Here is a 24013-nt window from a genome sequence, read left to right as displayed (position 1 = left end):
ACGCTGAATTAATGCTAGCTTTTGTTTTAAAGAAAAGAGGAAAAATCCAGACTTGCTCAGTTTACAAATTCTGTACACTTTGGCAGTAGAGCTAATAAACTCCTTGCTCTAAAGACCATTCTCAAGCTACAATTACAGTATTGTAAGGTCCTCAGGCCAGAGCCAAACAGATTGCAGGTCTTACAAGCTCTTCCACTCTACTATAAAGAGGGAATAGATCCCATCTAATTAGAGACTGGTCTTGGCGTTTCAGACATTATCCAATCTATTTTACTTTTACATGGTATTTCTCTGATGGACAAGGATGTTTCCAATATCCACCATTATTTGATCTATGGATAGTTTTATTAATAATCACTTTTTTCTGTGCTGCTTCAGAGACATTTCTCTTGCGAATGGCCCATGGATAGTGTTTTGTACTTTGCAGTTTCTGGGAAAGTTTTTTCACTTGGAGCATGAGCAAGATGCCTTTGTTTTTCTAACTAATTTCATTCCAACCAGGGTTCTTCCCTCTCACTTTGAAAGTATTTCTCTTTATACTAAATGCTTTGGCATTTGTGTGGAGGAAGCTATCAGCCTCTAGACAACCTGTGTCAGTGCTCAAAATTCTGCTATCTCATTGGTCATTTGTGCCTTTACAACTGCAATAGGTGCAAAATCCCATCTGAGAGATACTGTTTTGCAGGTAATAAAAATTGTCAGTCCCTATTTGCTTTACATGGAAGGAGGGCTATAGAAGAATCCCAGTGACCTGTTGACATAGTAAACCATTCCCAGAGTTCAGAATTACACATCTAAATGTGTATGTATATTTAATTTTCCCAGTATCTAAAACTGTTGATCATTTGCTTGTTAAAAACAGACATGAAATTTTTATTCTCTGAGATAAGAATAAAGGTACATTATGTTGCTACCGCAAGAGCTTTCATCCTATTAGGACAGTTGCAGTTCATATATTGGAAATTGGGGCTTTTGTATATTAAAAAATGTTGTGCATATACTAGTTTACAATTTTATCTTTCTTGGTACACTGCCTTTTTTATACATTTGACAGTTTTCAATTCTGTGGATATTTCTTTAAGTATATTCCATTTTGTCAGCTTTTGTTTGCTATGCAAATTTTCCAGTTACATATTAAATGTGTTTTTCAAAAGATGACAGCCCTACTCAGAGGCTTGGAAGACTTTTGACTTTCTTTAGCAATAGCTTTTTGGGGGAGTTTCTTTTAATCTATTTCACAAACAAGTCTCTCCCTCCCTCCACCATTGCCATTAGGGAAGAGAGCATTTTCACTACACAAGCCCCTATAATGAAGTAATTTCCTGTTGCTGCTGTTCACTTTAAGAAAACCAGTTACTCTATGTGGATATACCGTATATTTAAATACCAAACATCAATTTGTATACATTATCTGTCTCTTTTGGAGGGAAGATGTTGTCAGGTATGCCATTTTAGAGCAGAGATTAATTTTGTGTCTTCTTCTGTTACGGACTTTCTGCTTTGAAAAGTATTCATTAAAAAAAGTCCACAAACCAATCAAGCTAAAATAAGTGGCTTTTGCTTACATTTTAAGTTACCTTGAGACAGATATTACATTGTTTGACTTGTACTTGAGCTAAAGGATAACTGAGACTTCCTGGGGATTAGCACGCTCCTTTTAATTTTTTAAAATTATAATTTAATCAAAATTGTCATTAATTTCATTTTTAGTCCTTTGACCCAGTACCTGATTGATATAGAGGGGTTTGTAAAATTTTTGTTACTGTCCGTACTGTATATGCCATTGCCAAATAGCTAACAGGAATCAGTTAAGGTCATCTTACTGACCAAAGAAATTGCTTTTAAATTTAAATGAAATACACACCATTTAGAATACAGTACTCTCTACTGTGAGAGTAAAGTCAACTTGGCATAGCCAAGCTATCGCAAGCAATAAAATGGTGACCTATGCTGTAAATCAGATTGGAACAATCCATCAACACATTTTCTAGTTTGGTAAATGTATGGAAAGACCCAAGCGTTTTTAATCTTGGCAAGTACAGAAAGATATAGTTAGAATGGTATTTGCAGAATCATGAGCCATGTTTGCTACAAAGTGAACAGATTAAAAGAAAAGCAAACACATTGCAGCAATAGTAGGGAGGGTGTGAAAATAGATGAAAGATGTGACTGAGTGGATTAGCTGGCGTGATCGCCATACTTTAGAACTGTTTCCTTACTTTCTTTATAAACAACATTTTGGGGTGGAATAAAGTTTCATTTTTAAGGGTGGTTCTAATTAGGGCTATCAATCGCAGTTAACTCATGTGATTACCTCAAAAATATTAATCATATTTAAAAAAATTAATTGTGATTAAACAGTTTTAATGACACTTTGAATAATAGAATGCAAATTGAAATTTATTAAATATTTTGGATGCTTTTCTACATTTTCAAATATAGTGATTTCAATTACAGCACAATATAAAATGTACAGTGCTCACTTTATATTTTTATTACAAATATTTGCACTGTGAAAATGATAAAAGAAACAGTATTTTTCAATTCATCTCATACAAGTACTGCAGTGCAGTTGCTTTATCAGGAAAGTGCAACTTACAATCGTAGATTTTTTTTTTTTGTTACGTAACTGCACTCAAAAACAAAACAATGTAAAACTTTAGCGCCTACAAGTCCATTCAGTCCTACTTCTTGTTCAGCCAATTGCTAAGACAAACAAGTCTGTTTACATTTACAGGAGATAATGCTGCCCGCTTCTTATTTACAATGTCACAGGAAAGTGAAAACAGGCATCTCATGGCACTTTTGTAGCTGACGTTACGAAGTATTTACGTGTCAAATATGCTATACATTCATATGCCCTTTCATGCTTCGGCCTCCATTCCAGAGGAATGCTTCTGTGCTGATGACACTCATTAAATTTGTCACTGAACTCCTTGGGGGAGAATTGTATGTCTCCTGCTCTTTTACCTGCATTCTGCCATATATTTCATGTTATAGCGGTCTCGGATGATGACCCAGCATATGTTGTTCATTTTAAGAACACTTTCACTGCAGATTTGACAAAATGCAAAGAATGTACCATTAGGAGATTTCTAAAGATGGCTACAGTACTTGACCCAAGGTTTAAGAATTTGAAGTGCTGTTCTAAATCTGAGAGGGATGAGGTGTGGAACATTCTTTCAGTAGTCTTAAAAGAGCAACACTCCGATGCGGAAACTACAGAACCCAAATCATCAAAAAAGAAAATCAGCTTTCTGCTTGTAGTATCTGACTCAGATGATGAAAATGAACATCCGTCGGTCCACACTGCTTTGCATCGTTATCGAGCAGAACCCAGCATGGACCCATGTCCTCTGGAATGGTCAAAGCATGAAGGGATATATGAATCTTTAGTGCATTTGGCACGTAATTACTTTGCAACGCCGGCTACAACAGTGCCATGCTATCATCTGTTCTCACTTTCAGTGGCATTGTAAACAAGAACTGGGCAGCATTATCTCCCACAAATGTAAACAAACTTGCTTGTTTAAGCAACTGTCTGAACAAAAAGAAAAGGAGTACTTGTGGCACCTTAGAGACTAACCAATTTATTTGAGCATAAGCTTTCGTGAGCTACAGCTCACTTCATCAGATGCATGTGTAAATAAATTGGTTAGTCTCTAAGGTGCCACAAGTACTCCTTTTCTTTTTGTGAATACAGACTAACACGGCTGTTACTCTGAAACCTGTCTGAACAAAAGTAGGACTGAGTGGACTTTTGTAGGCTCTAAAGTTTTACATAATTCTATATTTGAAAGTTCAGCTTTCATGATAGAGATTGCACTACAGTACTTGTATTAGGTGAACTGAAATACTATTTTGTTTCCTTTTTACAATGAAAATATTTGTAATAAAAATAAATATAAAGTAAGCACTGTACACTTCGTATTCTGTGTTGTAATTAAAATCAATATATTTGAAAATGTAGAAAACATCCAAAAATATTTAAATGGTATTCTGTTGTTGTTTAATGGCAACATTAAGCGCAATCAATTTTTTTAATTGCGCTATTAATCATGATACTTTTTTTAATCGCTTGACAGCCCTAGTTCTAATATGATACAACACACTTGGAAGCCATGTCACACCCTGTTGGAACGTATCTAGTTCTACCAGGAGGAAAATGAAATTCTTCACCTGCCATTCAGGAATCCCATACCTTCCACAATGGTATGAGATAGTCTCATATCAAAATAAGAGGGCTTTAGAACAACTGGGAATTGTGAATACTGATTGGTAGGCAAGATGAGCTGATAATGACTACAGGTAGCTGCTTCATTCTACACTTGAAGACCCTTGTTTGTGTGCTCAGATGTCTCCCTTTGATTACCTTGGCCTATTGAAAAGGGTAGAACAATGCTGGGGGAGTCGGGCTACAGGATGGTGATGAGTTATGAGGGCTCAAGTGTGACACTGAGATGGCAAAGTGTGAAAACACAGTAAGGATGAGGTGTAATATTGGGTCGAGATGTTTAGTCTCAAAAACATTGGTATTGCCTCTTTCAGAAGAGGCTACACTATGAGTGAGAAGGATCCTGGCCTTTTGTTCATGTTGGTTGTTGCAAGGTCAGCAGTTAGTAGAACTTCTTTTATCTATGACCAAATTAAAGATGAAGTCCCCGCTTTGCATTTATCTAGGGGTGCAAGAAGGCAGGACAGGAAGCCACAAGGGTTGGGGAAGCATGTGTAGCGTGTTCATTGAAGTGTGGAGTAACAGCTTGTTGTCTCATTCGTAGCCGTACGCACTGGTGGTGGCGAGGTGGCATTGCTCCTATTTTTGGCATCTTGGCGATCATAGTGGAATCGCATATATAATACTCATAAACCCCGTATTGCCACTGACCGGGGAAAGGCATAGGTGGTGCCATCCATGGGTTTGTATACCAGGGAGGGAGGTCTTTGATGAACGAAGACCTAGATTTTCTGTGACCAATGCTGATTTGGGAGAACTGGTACGGTGAAAAGTCTCCCTGCACTATGGCTTCCTTATCACTAGAAGAGTGAGATACAGCTGGAGACAGGTGTCTGGACCTCATGTGAATGTCCAGAGAAAAATAGGTGTCAGGTAGAGATAACTGTAGGTAAGGTGACACCTGTAGGTCCGGTAAATGTATGAACTGCGGTGCCAGAGAGCCTGTGTGAGAGAAACCCTCTGTTAGGAGTGCCTGCGGCATTCGAGGGTCGTTCGGCACCAACATTCTCTGCACCATAGCACTCAATGCATGTGCTGAGGTCAGTGGTGCTGGGAAGGTAAGCGCAGCCCGGGTCTCTTCCAATAAGGTCCTCTGTGCTGGCACCGTTTCCATTGCAGTGCCAGACGGTGCCATGAGAGAGGCAGGCAACCTGAAGCCTCAGCACCGGGAGCTTGCGCTGTCACCGCAGCCAGAGGAGGTCTTGAAATTTTAAGAAATCATCCGACAGTATTGGTGGGGAGGCAGTATAGCCTCATCCTGTTACTAAGTGATTCCTTAAAGGACCCCAAATCCTATACCCATACATCAAACCGCCTAATCCATCTTGGGACCTCCCCTTAGTCTTAACATGCCTAACCCAAAACCATTTGAACCATTAGCCACATGTTCCCTCCTACATCTCTCTATGAAAACTGAGTTTCTGGTAACGATTGCCTGTGTGAGACGCACAGGAGTAATTGCAGCACTCATGGCAGATCCGCCATGCACCATATTTTTAAGGACAAAGTCACCCTATGCTTACTCCCCGAAATTCCCCAAAGGTGCACTCTTCTTTCCATGTCAATGAGCCTATCCATCTCCCTACCTTTTCCAAAACCACGTGCAAATTCCTTTGAATCTACAATGCCCACTTTGGACGTGTGCAGAGCTTTGTCCTTCTACTTCAACAGGACTAAAACCTTTAGGCGTTCCAACAAGCTATTCATCCCCATTGCAGAATGCTCTAAGGGCTCATTTATCTCTAACCACTGACTTTCCAACTGGATCTTGAGTTGCATTTGTCTCTGTTATCAACTACAGAACGTGACTCCTCCTACCTTTATCAGGACTCACTCCACCAGATCCATGGCGGCCTCAGTGCCCTTTCTACATAACGTCCCCTTTTAAGGACATTTCCAGAGTTGCCATTTGGGCTTTTGAAAATACGTTTGCAAAACATTATGCTCTTACACAGGGACCCATCACCAATACCCTTGTGGGCAGAGCTGTTCTATCTACTGCATTCCTTCCAGATCCAAAGACCCTACCTCCTTGAGAGATACTGCTTTTCAGTCACCTACAGTGGAGCACCCACAGGGACACCTCTCGAAGAAGAAGAGGAGGAGGAGGTTACTCATCTGTGCGGTAACTGACATTCTTCGAGATGAGTGTCCCTGTGGGTGCTCCACTCCCCACCCTGCTCCCCCCTACTTCGGAGCTGAGCAGCCTCCATTGTAGAGAAGGAACTAAGGAGTTCAGCTGCGCATGCGCACTATTAAGACAAGACTGGTATTTGAGGCAGTTTCCACACGTGTGGCCAATATGGGTACTGCTGTAAAAATCTCCGAACAATGGCACGGGGCACACCGACACCTACAGTAGAGCACCCACAGGGACACTCATATCGACGAACATCAGTTACTGCACAGGTGAGTAACCTCCTCATTTTGACTATAAAGAGCTGGAATATGCCTACTTGAGACATCTCTCCACCTATACAAACAGTTGTGGTCATTCCTTTTTCTGAAGTAGGGTGGATAAAAATTAATGACTTTTTTTATAAAAAATAAGATTTTTAAAAAAATTTAAATCTGATTTTTTTGATAAAATGCTTTTTGAGGAAAAAACTCATCTAAAGATAGTTTTAATTAAGATACATTATAGCTCAAAGATCTCATCATGGAATTGGAATTATAAATTCTCATTCTATAGTATGAGACAATATATTCACGTCATGTTTAAGAAAAGTTTTGTAAATACGTTCCAATAGTTCGTGGATTAGGAACCCAATATTATGGGGTTCCAGGGGCTTCTGTATAGATTATTTAGGTGAATCTTTCTATCTACCCAATGGGACTCAGTGATCAGTCTAGAAGATACCATCAGAGATGTTTGGTTTTGCAGTTCTCAAACTGTGGATTTGTGTCTCCAGAGATAACATGCTTGTTAACAACAAAAATGTTTTTAAATAAATATATAGAGGTGAGAAATAACAGACCTCAACCCTATTGTCCCTCTGCAAATTTGTGTACACAGAGTCAATCCCTTACCTCTCTCTAAAAGTGCAAAGTTTCAAAAAGTTCAATGAATAGAAGATTGTTGGGGGCGGAATAGAGCTGGACAAAGAGAAGAAGTCTGGAGATAAATGTGAGAAGAGAGAGACAGGCAGTAGAAACAAAAGTGAAACTGTTTGAGCAGCATATTCCAGATGCCTTGAGGTATTGCTGAGTATAGCCTTCATTGATTTGAGATCTAACATACCATTCTCTCACTAGAAGGGAAAACCTATAATGGCAGCAGGCCGTAAAAGAGACCCAGTTTCGTAATATTTTAATGAAGTTCTTCTACGTATGGGTAAGACAGGTGTGCGTGCAAAATGCAAACTGTGCAACAAAGAAATGCAAGGCCTGGTTGCTCGAATGAAACAACAACATGAGACGTGTTCCTTCTCAGGAGGAAGCTGCATTGAAGATGATGAAAGGAACATGTGTGAATATGCAGGATCTTCAGGTTGGTAAACTTTTTTATTTCATACTTCTTTCTTAAGGACTGACTGTCTTCCTTCTGGACTATTCTTGAATTCTCATGTTTGAGCAAAAAATATAGTTGTTATTCTATGGTACTATCATTTTAGATGCAGTTGTGATAAAAAATAAATAGCTGAAATAGGCAGATCTTCCTTTTACAATTTCACCTTTGAAGTAGTACTGAGTGTCAGTGAATGCAATGAGTAATACTAAATGAGCAGTATGGTAATAATACTTAAATAACTGCATTGACTTCTTTTGTTTAGGAGAATCGATCCTCAACGTACAGGATTCTGAAGACTCTCCACCTTCAAGATCACCATCATTTTCAATAGTTTCAGAGTTATCTGCCAATTATAGTGTTTCTGTCACATAGCCACAGTATATCACCTGTAGCAAAAAGAAAAAAAAAATCTCTGTCATCCAGAAACAAACATAGATAAGTTTGTGATAAGAACTAGCAGATTCAGAAAGAGGTAATTGATGAAAAAATTGCCTGGTTTTTTTATGCAACAAACTCTCCTTTCCGTATGATTGAGAACCCACACTTCAGTTACATGGTTCAGTGATTAAGACCAGAATACAGTCCACCCAACAGAGCAGATGTCGCAGGCAAATTGCTGGGTAAAGTGTCTGAAAGAGAAATTGAGCAGTGTGCAAAAGGTCTAGAGAGTCAAATTGTTAACCTGAGTCTTGATGAGTGGCGCAATGTCCACAATGATCCTGTTCTATGTGCTTGTGTGACAACAGAAGAAGGGAATGTCTTCCTTACAGAAACAATTGATACATCAGGAAATGCTCACACAGCAGAATACTTCCAAGAAGTAGCAGTAAAAGCTATAACAAACTGTGAAAAAAAATTCAAATGTCTAGTACGCAGCTTGGTCACAGACTATGCTGTAAATGTGTCCAAGATGAAAAGAAATTTAGAAGAGAGTCCCAAGCGTATAACATACGGTTGCAGTGCTCATTTGTGCACCCCTTTGCCAGAAATAAAGGCTAATGTTGAAATTGCAAAATACTTCTGTAACAACCATTTTGCAGCAGCTGCTCTGAAAAAAGTGGGAGGAACCAAGCTAACTCTCCCACAAGGCATGCAATGGAACTCAGTAGTGGAGTGTTTTGAGCACTATATCAAGAACTGGCCTATTCTGATGACAGTTTGTGAACAAAATCATAAAAAAATAGCTGGCCCGGACACAGCCAAAGATCTCAACATTGGGCTTAAGAGAAATGTTGAACACATGCTGAGTACCCTGAAGCCTATTCCTGTAGCCTTGAACAAAATGCAGGGAAACAGCTGTTTTATTGCTGATGTTGTTGAAATTTGGAAGGAACTAAGTGATATCTTAAAAAGAGAAATATGCAATGACAGAGTTAAATTACAAGCATTAAAAAATGAATGGGACAAGCGCTATCTCCAGCTCATTTTCTTGCAAATATTCTCAATACTCAGTACTGGGGTCAAACTTTAAAGCTGAAGAAGAAGAGTTGGCTATGACATGGACATCCAGCAATCATCACTCAATAATGCCATTTGATGGGCACAGTATAGTTAGTAAACAAATATGTGTTTTCTGATGCTGTTTTAGAGAAAGTCCCACCAGTGAACTGGAGGAAGTCACTTAAGCACTTGGATTCAGAGACTGTTGAAGTGATAATCTCACTTTTAACAGCAGTAGCTTCTTCTGCCAGTGTAGAAAGAATATTTTCTTCCTTTGGACTAATTCATTCCAAATTGAGAAATCGTTTGGGACCTTGAAAAAGCAGGAAAACTTGTTTTTCTTTTCCAGATTATGAACAAACAGGAAAATGAAGGTGAAGACGACTGAGTTAGCTGCAGAAGCCAATATTTTAAGTTTCTCATGTTGATCTGGCTGACACAGTCAATTTAATTTTTTTTTAAAATATTTCATTTAACTATTTTAGTTAAATACAATTTTAACAAAAACAAACCTGATTTTAAAAAACTTGAATGTTTAACTAAATTCAAAACTGCATATGCTTGTTTTGTTAAAATATTATGTGTTTGCTGCTGAAGAAAAAAATCCAGAATACATAACATTGTTGTTCTAGTTAAATAAAAGAATTTAAATGTCTGTCTGGTGATTTTCTCCTCCTAATACAACACGGCAAGAAAATCCTCCAAATATTGGCTGTATTTTCCCCTGAATGCATCCGATGAAGTGAGCTGTAGCTCACGAAAGCTTATGCTCAAATAAATTTGTTAGTCGCTAAGGTGCCACAAGTACTCTTTTTCCTTTTGTGGATACAGACTAACATGGCTGCTACTCTGAAACCTCCAAATATTAATGATTAACCTGTTGAACTGGAGATAGTTCATCTCCCAATGATTTCATAAATATCTGCTTCAATTACCTTTGGTAAATGAAATAACCAATCATTCATTTTCTGATATAGCTGTAAAACTAATCTGAAAAGTTTTCAAAATAAATCACTTTAAAATGTATAGTGTGTACCTTCTATAAATGAAACCTACATCCATCTCTGAGTTGTGAAAAATATGTATTAAGGTTATAACAACCAACAAGAATGCACTTTTATGTAGAAATCCATGATTAAATGGAGTCTTCCTGACTAGTGATTTAAATCAAATCACCCTGATCTGAAGCCCCTGGAATCGTAGAGAGCGAGCTTCTGGCAGAGTGTTATCCACGAGGCACTCAACTTTTGAAAGCACTCTCCCACCCTTGATCAGAAATATCCAAATCTGTTAAGGAAACCCTACAACACCCATGTTTTTTTGGACTTTTGAGGAAGGTTAGGACATAGAAGGAATGTGATAGTGACTGAGGTGTAATGGAATATTGGTTTGCTTATTATTAGATAATGGCTGGTTTTTGTAAATAGGCATGAGGCAATTCTCCAAAAAGGGTCATAATTTCAGAGTTTAATACACCCAGCCTGTCCACACCCACATCCTAGATCATTTCAAGCTTATTTACATTTAGACAAGGTGTGATGTGGAGCTATCAAATGGTGCCGTAAGTGAGGTATGCATACAGTTTGTGACACACTCTTGACATCTGCTGTAAATGTGTTAGCAAGATGTGACTCTGTGTCATCCCTATTTGGAACTGGGAAAAATCTGCAATTTAATATTGCTAAAACAATTAAGCTTACAGTTGCAGAGAGCTTGCCAAATTGGAGGGAGAGTGACAGATAAGCGATTATTTCTGCAGCAGGAAAGTTGGTAGCAGTGTTGTATGACCAGAGTGAGAGAGAAAAGAAGACTCAGAGAGACCTGTATTGCTTGCACCTGAATCTAGCCATCAAAAAGGGCAATTTACTGGCCAAACTCTCACCATATGAGGACAGTTTTGAAGAACATGTCAAAAGAGCATCTTGGCAAACAAAAATTTGGATGTCTTTGAACATAAATAGATTTGTTAGTCTCTAAGGTGCCCCAAGAACTCCTCGTTTTTGCTGATAAGACTAACATGGCTACAACTCTGAAACCTTTGAACATAGGTAAACCAAGTACTGGATCACCATTACAACACGGATGGAAAAATGTGAATGATGAACTAGTTCATGTATTGTATCTGAGCTTCTTCAAAACTTCATTTGTGCCTGTACCTACAGGGGTTGCTTCACAATCAACTGTTTCTGTTGTCAGAACAATCTTGCCTTAGCATGTAGACAGTTCTGTTCAGGGACTAAGGACTGTGATGACCCATGCATTCTCAACAGAGGTATTAAGGATGAACAAGTTGATGATAATGACTAGAAATGTCACCAGCACTATTACATTTCAATGATACCTTTAGAAATTTATTATTAGATTTGTTTTACCCTAGAGATTGTTGTTGTGATGGTTTGAGATCCCAAAGAAATCCAATTTGTATCGTGAAATAATATGTAGAATAATTAAACTAACAAACATGCAACTGGTTCAAAGTGGTCATTTTAATGTGTTGATGATGTCATTGCTTATCCCTGTATCTATAGTAACAGCATCACTTGACAGCTCCATGTCCTCTCTTATCTTAAAGTAGACCTAATAAGCTTTCAAGTGATATATGATGTATACGTGTGTAGAGAGATACATTGTCAGTCAAATTGGTGGGGTCTTGCTGCTTCCTGGAAGGGGAGAGGCTGACCAGACTGCTCTGCTATGTAAGTTTGTACTCAGATCTTTCAGATGATTGCCCTTTGTGGAAATAAATATTCACATAAATTAATAAAATCTCGTAGAGATTAATATGTTTTACTTTTAGTGAAGACATCAAATTTTCAAATAAACGCTATTAAACTGAGCTGTAAATAAGGCCTAAAACATTTTTTAATGTATTTTCAAGTCCTACCTCACTCATATTTTATATGCCACTAATTTGATTAATATATGGATAATTAATTGTATTCACAACTAAAAAACACAACTTTTGATTAGTTATTATGCCAAATGGTGCTTAAAGGTTTGATGTACTACATTTATTCTTCTCTCTCAGCCTGAGCTGCAAATTTGAAATGAGATTGGAAAAAAAAACCCTTGGATTTTGTTATTGTTGGGGAAAAGGAGTGATTTGGTATAACAATGAAAGGAAAACTCATCTGGGGATTTTTGGGAGGGACTAAATATAATTGGTTCTCTCACCCATTGGAGGCAGTGCATGTGGCTAACTTGATAGCAGACCTTAGTCAAGCTGCTACCTGTTGAGGCTGTTCAGTCTTCCTTCTCCAAACATAGGTAAAAGAGTTGCAAAGGTATGAAAAGGTACTTAAAGAAATCATAATGCAAAGCTTGCAATAGACAACACTTCTTTATTCCCGTCATAATTATTGAGGGACATCCATTCCTAATCTTTGAAAATCTAAAAATGGATCCACAGATTATGCAAATACTAGTACTATCAAGTCAGAAAGAGAATTCTATCTAGCATAGCACAGTAAGGAAACAGTGAAGTGCTGCAGTTGCACTGTTGCTAAACACTGGCTTCCATTGGAGATCACTAGGTATCAGTGTTTAAACATTTAAAAATTTAAAATAGCTCCAAAATAGTGAAGGAATTAAATGGAGCCTGTGAAATTGGGATGTTGCAAGTATAATAGTCTGCATGTGAAATTCTGCATAAGCGTTTAGCAATTAAAATTGTTCTTTGCGTGGATAATGACATTAGGAGGGATAGGGAGGGAAAGCAGAGCTGCCAGGGCTGCATTGAAGTTTAATTGTCTATTTGGTACCGAAACACATAATCTTCCATTACAAATCTTATTTTATATGGTAATTGGCTCATTTGCTCTCTGGTTATCAATTTGTCTCTACCACAAACATCTGCATTTATGTTGTGTTTAATTGGTGTGAACGCTAAACAATGAAGTAGTTAAACTGTAAAAGACCACATTTTAAAGGCATTATTTTTTAATTATTAAAAAGAAAATAACTGAAAATGAAATGTACATTTTCCATATTAAACATTTGTAAACAACTTGGCTTTTGCCCCATAGCCTGGAAGAACACTCACTCCTTATTTGAAAGAGACAAACATTCCAACTCTACTCTCTTAAACAAAGATTACATGGGAATAGGTAACAGCACACACAGTTTGACATCCATTTTTGCGGTAGCCTCCCCCAAGATTTAATTTACATTTCCCCCTATTTGTGTATATTGCCCTGACTTAGAGGGACCACACTGCTCCTAGAGACATTGAATCATTTGATGAAATTACACATTACCATTTCAAACTGTAGGAGTTGTGTTCTGTCTTGTAGGTGAAATTGGAAGAATAGTCCTAGCTCTGTTCGTTTCACATATTTTCTATCTTTAAAATATTGGGGCAACCATTCAGTTTTCCATTCCTCCACTCCTACACGCACCTTTTGACTATTGACTTTCGTTCCCAAGCCTGTCTTTTGCTCCCTTTCCTGCCTTTGTAAGTAACCTTGGATATATTTCCTGCCTGTTTAGTCCTGATAGATAGATATAAATTTCCCCAAAGCTTTGTAGTAATGTTCTGCCAATAATATGCTGTCTTCACTTGCAAGACTGTGACATCTGTAACTTGCTATTGGGGAATAGATGACAGTGGCCATTGCTCACACTTCTCTTGAAATAGGAAGACCAACTATGTGTCTTCGATGATGCTTCCAGCCCCTAATTGCCTAAATAGCAAGATGTCTGAATGTACTTGTTTGTTAATAGGGATCATATAGATGGGCAAAAGTGCTAGTGAGATTTAGGTCTTATATTCACTACTGGAATTTTGTCCCTATTAGAAAGCCACTACACAATTCATCACAATTGGCAATCTTTGCTCAAATAACATATGGAGTTAAATTATAATATCACCACCTGCTAGGAAGTCAAAAAGTGGTGTATTAAAATCTTGTATGGTGTTTAGATGTAAATGTAAATCGCACTTAATCCTTGCAACAGATTGGCTTTCCCCTTAAGGGCTGGGCCTAGCCAGCCTCGGTTACAGAATGAGCCATACCTGGGAGAGATCAGAGTGATTACCCTATAAGGAGCAGCAGGAGACTACAATGAAGGGAGAATGCTTAGGGATTAGAGACTGCTAGGTGTGAGCAGGCTCTATCAGAGAGTCCTGGGAGTGAGGGTTGAGACCCTAGCCAGGTAGGGCCCGGGAGTGGCCTCCCAAATCAGGAAAGTCCCTGGAAGAAGGCCAGGGAGAAGGAAGAGAAACCTTTGTGTGGACTTCTGGATGGATTTGACAACTTTATTTTGAACGTTTAATTTAATAAAGCATAACCCAAGAAGAGATGTGAATAGACAAAAGTACAAATTTGGGTTTCTTATGACTCATAGACTTTGAGGTTAGAAGGGACCATCGTAATCATGTAGTCTGACCTCCTGCACATTACAGGCCACAGAACCTCACCCACCCACTCCTGTAATAGACCCCTACCCTCTGGCTGAGCTACTGAAGTCCTCAAATCATGGTTTAAAGACTTAAAGTTACACCAGTTTAAACCTGCAAGTGACCCATGCCCCATGCTGCAGAGGAAGGGGAAAAAACACCCCCAGGTCTCTGCCAAATCCAGGAGAAAATTCCTTCCTGACCCCAAATATGGCAATCAGTTAGACCCTGAGCATATGAGCAAGACCTACCAGCCAGACACTTGGGGAGGAATTCTCTGTAGTAAGTCATCTATAGTAACCCCATCTAGTGTCCCATCGCACAGAACAATCCAAGAGGGGAAACTGAGGCAGGCTGCCTGTAGTGTAACACTAGACCATGAGGGGGCACTCAAGAAGCAGTTGACTCTGTTACAGTCCTTGTTGCAGATTTGTAAACGTATTAGCAAGAGCTCTGATTTTACTCCTAAATGTGGGATTTTTGAGAACAGAGAGTGTAGGGGGAATTAGTAAACTTTTGCAATTATTTTTTTAAAATACAGCAATCTTTCTTTTGACCAGTTGCCATTGTCTAAGGAGGAGATAGTAGGAACTTGAAATTTGGCAGGGACATAATTCCAGGGTGATAGATATGTCTTATGGGGGTCTGGTGAGAACCATCTTTGATCTGGCCCAGTTATAATGACTTATTAAAATGTCCTTTTCACATACACGCTTTTTTTGTTATATGGCTGTGATCTGCAGAAGTTCTGTTGGCACTTCATATGTGTGTATACAAGCAGAGTGGAAGTTTCCTCCGGTTAGATATATCAGCATTCTACTGGAGATGTGCAATACCATGCATAAGAAAGTTGAGTGGATTTTCATTTTTAATGTGTAAGTTCATGTGTACTGTACTCTGTGACAGTGCATGCAAGGATACAGTGCTCCAAAGGAGTCCTGTCTCATTCCTTTCTATGAATAGTGATGTGTATGTAGGAGGGAGAGCATGGAAGAAATAATGCCTGCTTCTAGAATATATAAAGGTGCCTATGGAAGATTAGCAGGGGTTCTTCATGGAATCTTCCTTCATTGAATGCACATATTGTTCAGGACAGAGTATTCTGCTTCCGTCTAACAAATGGTTTGCATACAATGAAATATTTTATTTTACCTTAGGAAATTCCATAAAATAGACAGCATAAAAGGAAAGATGATGTTACAAAATGGAGTTTACAAGTCAGGACATTATTAAGTTACAGTTGTCCTTGCAACCTTGTGTGTGTGCAATGTAGCCTCTATTTATGTGATTGGATACTATTTTCATTATGCAAGATGCATGCTTCACGCAGTGCCCAGGTTGGACAGCGAATGTATCAAATGAGGCAGGAGTCATGTTGTAAAAATAATGTATGATTGTAAAATTAAAGGCTGTACTGTAATGAACATGCATGAAGTTAAGTTTGAACAGAAAAGCTCTGTGTGTGTGTGTGTGTGTGTGTTTCCAAGGAGAAACTTTCTTCTATCTTTATGATAGTTTTTATGAAAACGCAGGCACTGGAGAAGACCTTGTATTAAAATGGTTAGTGGACATGGGGGAGAAGTGCTTAAACTGGTTACTTTTTATAGCAACATGTTTCCATGTTCTTATGTCCTTGTTAAGTTGCTTCGTTTATAAGCCAGAGCTGCAGTTAGTGTTTGGAGAGTTGCTTGTCTCCAGGTAACCATAAAAAAACCCTTCACATACAGACAGCCTTCAATAAAAATGGAACTATGTTCTTAGGAAGAAATGTAACATGTTCTAGCATTCCTTCACTTTCCTTAGCAGGAAATAAATCCCACTGACTAGTCAAGTATGTGAGATGTTTGCCTAAACTCTGTTGCCCTTACATATTGACTTTATTTGACAAATGGTGAAGGGGAAAAGAGTGCTTTTGACTCTCCCTGGAATCATGGCTGCCAAATAAGTACGCAAATTGTTCTTATGTCTAGGAGTGTACCAGAAACAAACGTGAACATTCTTCAGAACAGGTGATATTCATAGAGTTTTGCTGCAAGCAATTCCTTATTCTGCCACTCAGCTAAAGAGTCTTAGAGGTATGTCTATGCAGCATTTTGTAGTGAGACTCCCAGGTCGGGTGAACAGATTCAGTCTGGTGGGCTCATACTAATGCTCTAAAACTAGCTGTATAGACAGTGCTTTGAAGTTGCAGCTTGGGCTTTGAAGCCTATGGAGGGTGGTGGGCTTTGGAGGCCAAGCTGCAATGTCAAAGCACTGTCTATACAGCTAGTTTTAGAGCAGTAGCGTGAGCCCCTCCACCCTAATTTTGTCGACCTGAGCTGGGAAGCGTGCTCCAGAATGCCATGTAGGCATGCACTTAAGGTATGTCAACACAGCGAACAAACATTCCCAGCTGGCCCGGCTCAGCTGGGTTGGGTAGTAGGGCTGTAAAATTGCTGTGTAGATGTTGGGACTCAGGCTGGACCCTGGGCTCTGGGATCGTCCCCCTTGTATGGCCTCAGAGCTCAGGCTCCAGCCTGATCCTAAACATCTACCCCACAATTTTAAAGCCCCGCAGCCTGAGTCCCATGAGCCCCAGTTGGCTGACCTGGGCCAGCAATGGGTGTTTAACTGCAGTGTGGACATACGTTGTCTGCTGGTGCTTGTTTCTTAGCAGTAAATTTGTTCCATAGCAGGGTTGTGTTACATACAAAACAATTCTATAACTTTTATTACTTGAAAGTCCAAAATATGACCAATTCTGGAATTGTTATATGAATTTCAAGCATCTACATTTGAGTATTTTAATCCACCATTGATAAACGTAATCAGGTGGGGAATTCCTTCTCTGCTGTAAAGGAGAGTATATACAACACATATTGGAAACAGACTTAAATTACTTTCTGCCTAGGGTCTGCCTTTATAGTTCACTTAAATAACAAAACAAGCCTATGTTTTCTTGTCAAGCTTAGCTGTTCCTAGGGTTACCTCTGCATTGCCTCTTCTGACCCATCCTCTGGTTCTTACTCTAGTCAGACATACGCACTGATTTATAGACCTGGAGTGGTCCTAACACTACCCACTTATTCTCTCTACTAGCATATGTCAGCAAAATAGCCCTGCATCTCTGTGCAGGTGCCTAGAGTTTCACATTATTTCCAAGTATACAGCAGCCATTAACTAATGCTATTCTGGAATCCATGTTGGTATGATCAGATCTATTGGCTAAAAGGTACACAAAAATAATTTAACTTATCTCCTTTCTATGACTTGGTTCTATGATCCATCATATTTTACTTTACCATCAAATAAACATGTTTTACAGTACACCAGACCCTCGCTAGAATGCGTGTCTGTATAGCACGAATTCGCATATAACACGGTCACAGCCATGGATCCCAAATTTAGTTACTTTAATTGCAATTCATTTTAACACGGTCCCCACGTTAACATGGTACCGGGCATGGATCCTAAATCCCGCATTCTAGCGAGGGTCCGCTGTACTTTCATCTTTAACATTTTGTTTATATGGCATCAAGTGAGGTTGCTCAATGTTATACATGATGTCGACTGGTCTGGCCTTGTTTTTTTATTTTTGTTTATTTTGAGCGCCATAAAGGTTCATGGTATTGAACAGGGACATAAGACATAATTCTTGCCTTACAATCTAAGTGAGACAGCATGCAGATGAAAAAAGGGTAGAAAATGTTTGGCTGTGACACAAAATTGTGTAAATTGAGTTGTCATGCTATTCATAAAGATATCAAGGTGATTCGTACTTTAAGAATGTGAGAGAGACACAAAATTTCAGTCCTACATATGTGTTGCTTTTTTTGGTTTTATCAGCTTATCTGTCGTCTTGTTCTGTAGGATATGTAAATTTAATTTAATTTTTCATTCAGTTTATTTGGTGGTGATGTTCTGCCTTGAGTTTCAAGCATTAGGATTCTGAGCATACCTACACCTTGTGTTTACAGGAAATCTGTATTATACTAGTTGTGGGATTTTATCTGCCTTTTCAATATGATCTAATTGGTGCAGCTGACAAATTCTCTTGTTTAATATAGACTAGTTACAATTCTTTGTTTTCTGGAGCCCCAACTTGACTTACAGTATTTCTGAAATGCAACTTATTAAATATTTATGTAGCACTTTTCATCGACAGATCTTGAAGCCCATTACAAAGATAAGTAGGTGCTATTCCCATTTTACAGATGGAAGAACTTCGGCATAGTGAACTTAAAGGCTCTTTTGTACAAACTTACTTGTGTTTCTGAGGACTTTCCTCATTGGGTTAGTTCCATTAAAAGTGGTATAAAGGTTGTACAATGGAGCTCTAAGTGGTCTGCCCAAAGTCATATGGTGAGTCAATGACAGAACCATGAATGGTCTTTTAGCTCCTGGTCTGAGGCCATGTCTACATTATGGGCACTGCAGAAGCATAGCTACGATGCCCTGGCTATGATGCTATAACCTCATAGTGTAGACGCAGACTTCAGCGACAAAAAGGGTTTTTACATTGCTGTAGGAACTCCACCTCTCCAAGCAAAGGTAGCAGTGCTTAATTTGTGTCAGAGCTTGCCAGGCTGAGCTTGGCAGTTCATAGTTCCGGTACCTCTGAGCTTGCTCTGTTAGTTATGAAAGTAAAAAATAAACCAGCTTGAGCCTCAGTACCTCTTTCATTACAAATTAAGCACTGAACGGTAGCTAGGTTGAAAGAAGCATTCTTCCATCGACTTAGCTGCTTCTACATCAGGAGTGAGGTCGACATAGCTTTGGTACCGAGGGGTGTAGATTTTTCTCACATCTGGGTTCCGTAGCTATGGTGACATATGGTTTAAGCATTTAAGGTTTAAGACCAAGCTTAATACCCTATGCCACTGCACGCTCTGTCTCCATTTAGAATGCAGCAGCAAGCTGTTTCACAGGCAAGAGGGTGCAACATATTACTCAACAACGGAAGTCTTATTGTTGGACCCCAGTTAAACTCTGCATTGATTTTTAAATACTTTTGATTTTTAGGCTCTTAATGAGTAGTTCCATCATATATGACTCATTTTCTTCTCCCGTATATTCCCATCAGATCACTTCAGTTCAAAATAGCTGGCTGTTTAATTGGCCCTGAATATAATCTTGAAACAGCAGTAGCTAGAACATTTCGTATCTATATCTCTTGACGATGGAAGGCACTTCTTGCTATTATTCAAAATTCTCATTCTGTTAGAATTTAAAAGTAGTTTAAAGAATTATTTTCTGCTTACTTTAATTGTTCTTGATCACTGACAATTACAGCTATAATTTTCAAAGGAGCCTAAGGGAGGTAGGTGCCCAATTCCCATTGAATTGTAATGGGAGTTGGGTGCCTTTGCTACGGTTTGTTTTACAGTGCTTGGTGTACTCTTTATTCACCCAGCTCTAATAATAAGCACTTTTAAAGAGTTGTTAACTGTCAATTCAAAAAAAAAAAGTTTGGTTTGGGCGAAACCAAAACTGACTTTTAAACTTTTTGGTGAATGGAAAAGTAGGGCGGGGCGGGGTGGGGGGGTGGAGAAATGTAAACTGAATGATTTCCTAATGTCAAAATGAATCATTTGTTTCTATCCAAAAATTTTTGTTTTGATTTTTCAGGAATTTTGACAAAAGGAAAGGAGGACTAGATTTACAAAACTGAGGAGGAGGTGGTCATGGTGCCTTCCTCACCAATGGTTAGGACACTGACCTGTGATTTGGGGGGGAGGGGGATCCTAGGTTCAGTCCTCTCTCTGTGATGTGGAGAAAGGGATTTGAACTTGGGTCTGCCAGTTTACAGAGAGTGACCCTGCAATTGGGCTATGGCATATTCTGGTTATGGGGCTTTCTCCATCTCTTCTCTAAAGCTGTTCCACTTTGTATAAATAACTAGTTACTAGAGCAGGGCTTGAATTTGGGTGTCCCACATCCTCGGTAGGTGCCCTACCTAGCAGGCTATAGAGTCATACTCTCTCTCTCTCTCTTTGTGGCCCAGTGACAGTGGATAGTAATTGGGTTAATTTCGACATTACTGAAACATTTTAGACTTTTTCAGTTTGATCAAAACTACTTGGTGAACTTGACACAAATATATAAATAGTTTCGGTCAACCCCAAACTGCATCTTTCAGCAAGTAAACTTTCTGTCCCAAAAATTTCACCCAGCTCGACTTATAATTTATTTATCATTTTTATTATATAGAGTGTAAACTCCAATGATATTACCAAAGTCTAGATAAACAGTAACTTTTCTCCTTCTACCTTTATATGTAAAGCTCCACCTGAATTTCTGAAGCAGCCTGCTAATATTTATGCTCATGAATCTATGGATATTGTCTTTGAGTGTGAAGTGACTGGGAAACCAACTCCAACAGTGAAATGGATCAAGAATGGAGACATGGTGATCCCTAGTGACTACTTCAAAATTGTAGTAAGTACATTTTCATTTTCAGTCATTTCAACCTGTTGACCTATACCTTAATCCTCCTATGTATGTACATATAAGCTATGCTCTTTCACAGGGTTAGCTGCCTGTTTTTACAGTGTGTGGTTAAGGTCCAGAAACATTAAATGGCTCCGTGAATCCTTTATTGCTGTATAATCCAGTGTGAAGCATTTTATTGAAGAGCATAGACACTGTGTTCCTTACACTATAAGAGTCTGTTTCTTTATAGCATACATATTTTATGTGCAACATACGCAGTTATGAATTAATTGGTGGAAGACAATATATCAGCTTGAATTTGAACAGCCTCAGTCCTTCCCATACAGCAGAAAACTGGCAAGCCATGAGGTATATTCTGACCATAGATAGCTTGAGTTTTGTGTAGTCTTTTTGGCTGCACAAGAATTAAAATCTCAAACAAAGATGTACCATAGAGATTTACTTGTGATATAATTCTGAGTTTTGGCTGAGCAAACTTTAAAGTGTAATATGTATCTTAAAGGTTTAATCTGAGGCTACAAGACTGTGTAGGTAAGAACTTGATTTCCTAGTGTGCAGTCTGTCTTTTACAATCATTTTTGGTTTTACTAACATAATTATTTGATACATGATTGTATACTTGCCTATGCTTAACTTCTGAATGTTTGGATCAGGTTGTATGGACTTCCATAGCCTATTAATAATAGTTTTGTGCTGATTTTTGGTGTAGCCATTTGAAAATACGTGGGACAGGCTCATGGTTGTTATAATAGCCATGAGATCTGAAGATAACTCCAAAGCCCTTTTTCCATAATATTATAATATGTGGGCGTTTTCTCAAAAAGTCATAGTAAACCATTTAAAAACTAATGTGCTTGCATTTATAGTTCATTTTTAATGAATGCATCATGAAATGTTTTGCCTTTTTCCCCCTCAGAAGGAGCATAACCTGCAGGTTTTGGGTCTTGTGAAATCAGATGAAGGATTCTATCAGTGCGTTGCAGAAAATGATGTTGGAAATGCACAGGCTGGAGCCCAGCTGATAATACTTGAACATGGTAAGATAAACTGGGGAAACATGGTGCCAGAAGGGGGGGGGGAAGAGCAGTTTCAAGGGACTTTTTCTTCAAAACTCAGCTAAACCAGAAAGACTTTTTAAAGCATGAGTCATTGAGTTAAGTGTTTTTACTGTACATTAATATTTTTTAATAGGAAAAAAATGAGTGAACCCCAAACTATTTCCATTTAATATGGAGAATGTACTATGTTATCCTGGACTGTTTACTAAAAAAAAAAAAAAAAAACCACAATAGAGCCAGGCTAAGATAGTACTATGGCACAGATAGATAAAAATATAGTGGCTTTAGCTAAACTGAACCTGATCAATGGGACTACAGAAGTGAAAAATGAGCAGTCATGGAACTTTACACAAGTGAATTAGTTCAGACAAAATTCATTTCAATTTCAGAAGCTATTCTCCTCTGTCAGAATTTATTTGTTTAAAGTAATCTCCATCACGTCTGTAAACTGATAAAAGAATTATTTCAAAGAACATTTATGGAGTAAGATAAATATTTGTTATCGTGCGCTAGTCAGAGAAATCATTAATAACATTCACATCCTTGCCATTTAAACATATGATGTCCCATATTACATATTTTTGGTGTTAAGGGAGCATAACTACTGTCATGATAGTAGAAATACTCACTAAGAGAAACACAGAATCGTACAAATAACATCCTAGGGCATCATCTTGGATCACTCTCCCACCCTCAGGTCACAAAACTTTTGGTAATCAGTCTTAGGAGGGTAGGGGAGACAACTGATATGAAGGAGAAGGAAGACATCAGGCAAGAGAGTATTCATTTCATACTATTATTTGACTTTCGTATTGCCTGTCTGATCCTCATCTTGTTTTAGAATTAAGAATTCTTGGTGGTTCTTCGAGTGATTGTTCATGTCCATTCCAACCAGGTGTGTGCCGGCCGCGTGCACGCCAGCTGGAAGATTTTTCCCTTAGCAGCGTCCGTAGGGTGGGCCTGGGCGCCCCCTGGAGTGGCGCCTTCATGGTGCCCAATATAGGGCCCTGCCAACCATCCACCCCCCCAGTTCCTTCTTACCGCCGGTGACGACTAGCTAGAACTTCGCTCGCTCCGGTAGCAAGCACTTTAGCAGTGTCTGATAGTATATCATGTATATAGTTTCTCAGTTAGTTAATAGTTCCTTATAGTTATAGTTAGTTGGTTTGGGAGGTTCCCCCCCTCCCCCCACCCGGCAACCTTTCCCCTCCTGGGGTATGCCCGGGTCTCCAGGGTTTAAGCTCTGCGAGGACTGTGGCAAGTTTATGCCCAAGAGTGATGCTCACTCTTCCTGCTTGCGGTGCCTTGGTGAGAGTCACCAGAAAGAGAAGTGCCATATCTGCAAGGGTTTCCGTCCCAGTACCCTCAAAGACCAGGAACAGAGACTAAAACTTCTGTTGATGGAGGAGGCATTGAGGCCACACTCCGACCCGGGACCCACCGAACCAGCACCGAGCACATCCTTATCAGTGTGCAGCATTCCGGCACCAACAGTGCACGAAACGGCTCCGACTAAGGACTCTAAGGCCTCCTGGCACCGCCACAGCTCGGGCCATAAGAAGTCGGCCTCAGCACAGCACCGCTCTCCATCCCTGGTGCCGGTGAAGAGGCCAGTGAGGGGTCAATCACCCCTCTCAAAACCTAAGGGGTCTGCGATGTCCACAAGTGCGTTGGGACAGACCACCCCGTCCTTGCTTCCACCCAGGGTCTCGTCGACTCCTGCCTCGGCCAGGGTCCAGTTGAGTCCGAACCCTCCTCAGTCCCTGGACCACCAAGGGGACATACAGCTACCATCGACACCGCAGGACCGCAAGCCCCCCGTTCCACTCCAGGGGCAAGTCAGCCATGATGGCCTGCCATTCTCCATCACCAGCACCCGCGGCACCGCCCACATAGACAGAAGGGCCACACCGTCCCTTGGCTTCACAGCACTGCTCGCC

General features: G+C 39.4%; 1 protein-coding gene across 12 annotated transcripts in view; it reads left to right on the top strand.

Moving 5' to 3' along the window:
- NEO1 (neogenin 1) overlaps positions 1-24013 on the top strand; it is a 516517-nt gene that overhangs the window by 336938 nt on the left and 155566 nt on the right. For all 12 annotated transcript variants that reach the window (XM_073363103.1, XM_073363101.1, XM_073363105.1 and 9 more), the window contains exons 6-7: positions 20846-21000; positions 21932-22052. In XM_073363103.1, the coding sequence (XP_073219204.1) occupies positions 20846-21000; positions 21932-22052 (276 nt within the window). The remainder of the gene's footprint in view (positions 1-20845; positions 21001-21931; positions 22053-24013) is intronic.

This window comes from Lepidochelys kempii, chromosome 10 (genome assembly GCF_965140265.1).
Source record: "Lepidochelys kempii isolate rLepKem1 chromosome 10, rLepKem1.hap2, whole genome shotgun sequence".
Lineage (NCBI taxonomy): Eukaryota > Metazoa > Chordata > Testudines > Cheloniidae > Lepidochelys > Lepidochelys kempii.
Note: the sequence above shows the minus strand (reverse complement) of the source record. Positions and strands in the feature narration are given on the sequence as shown.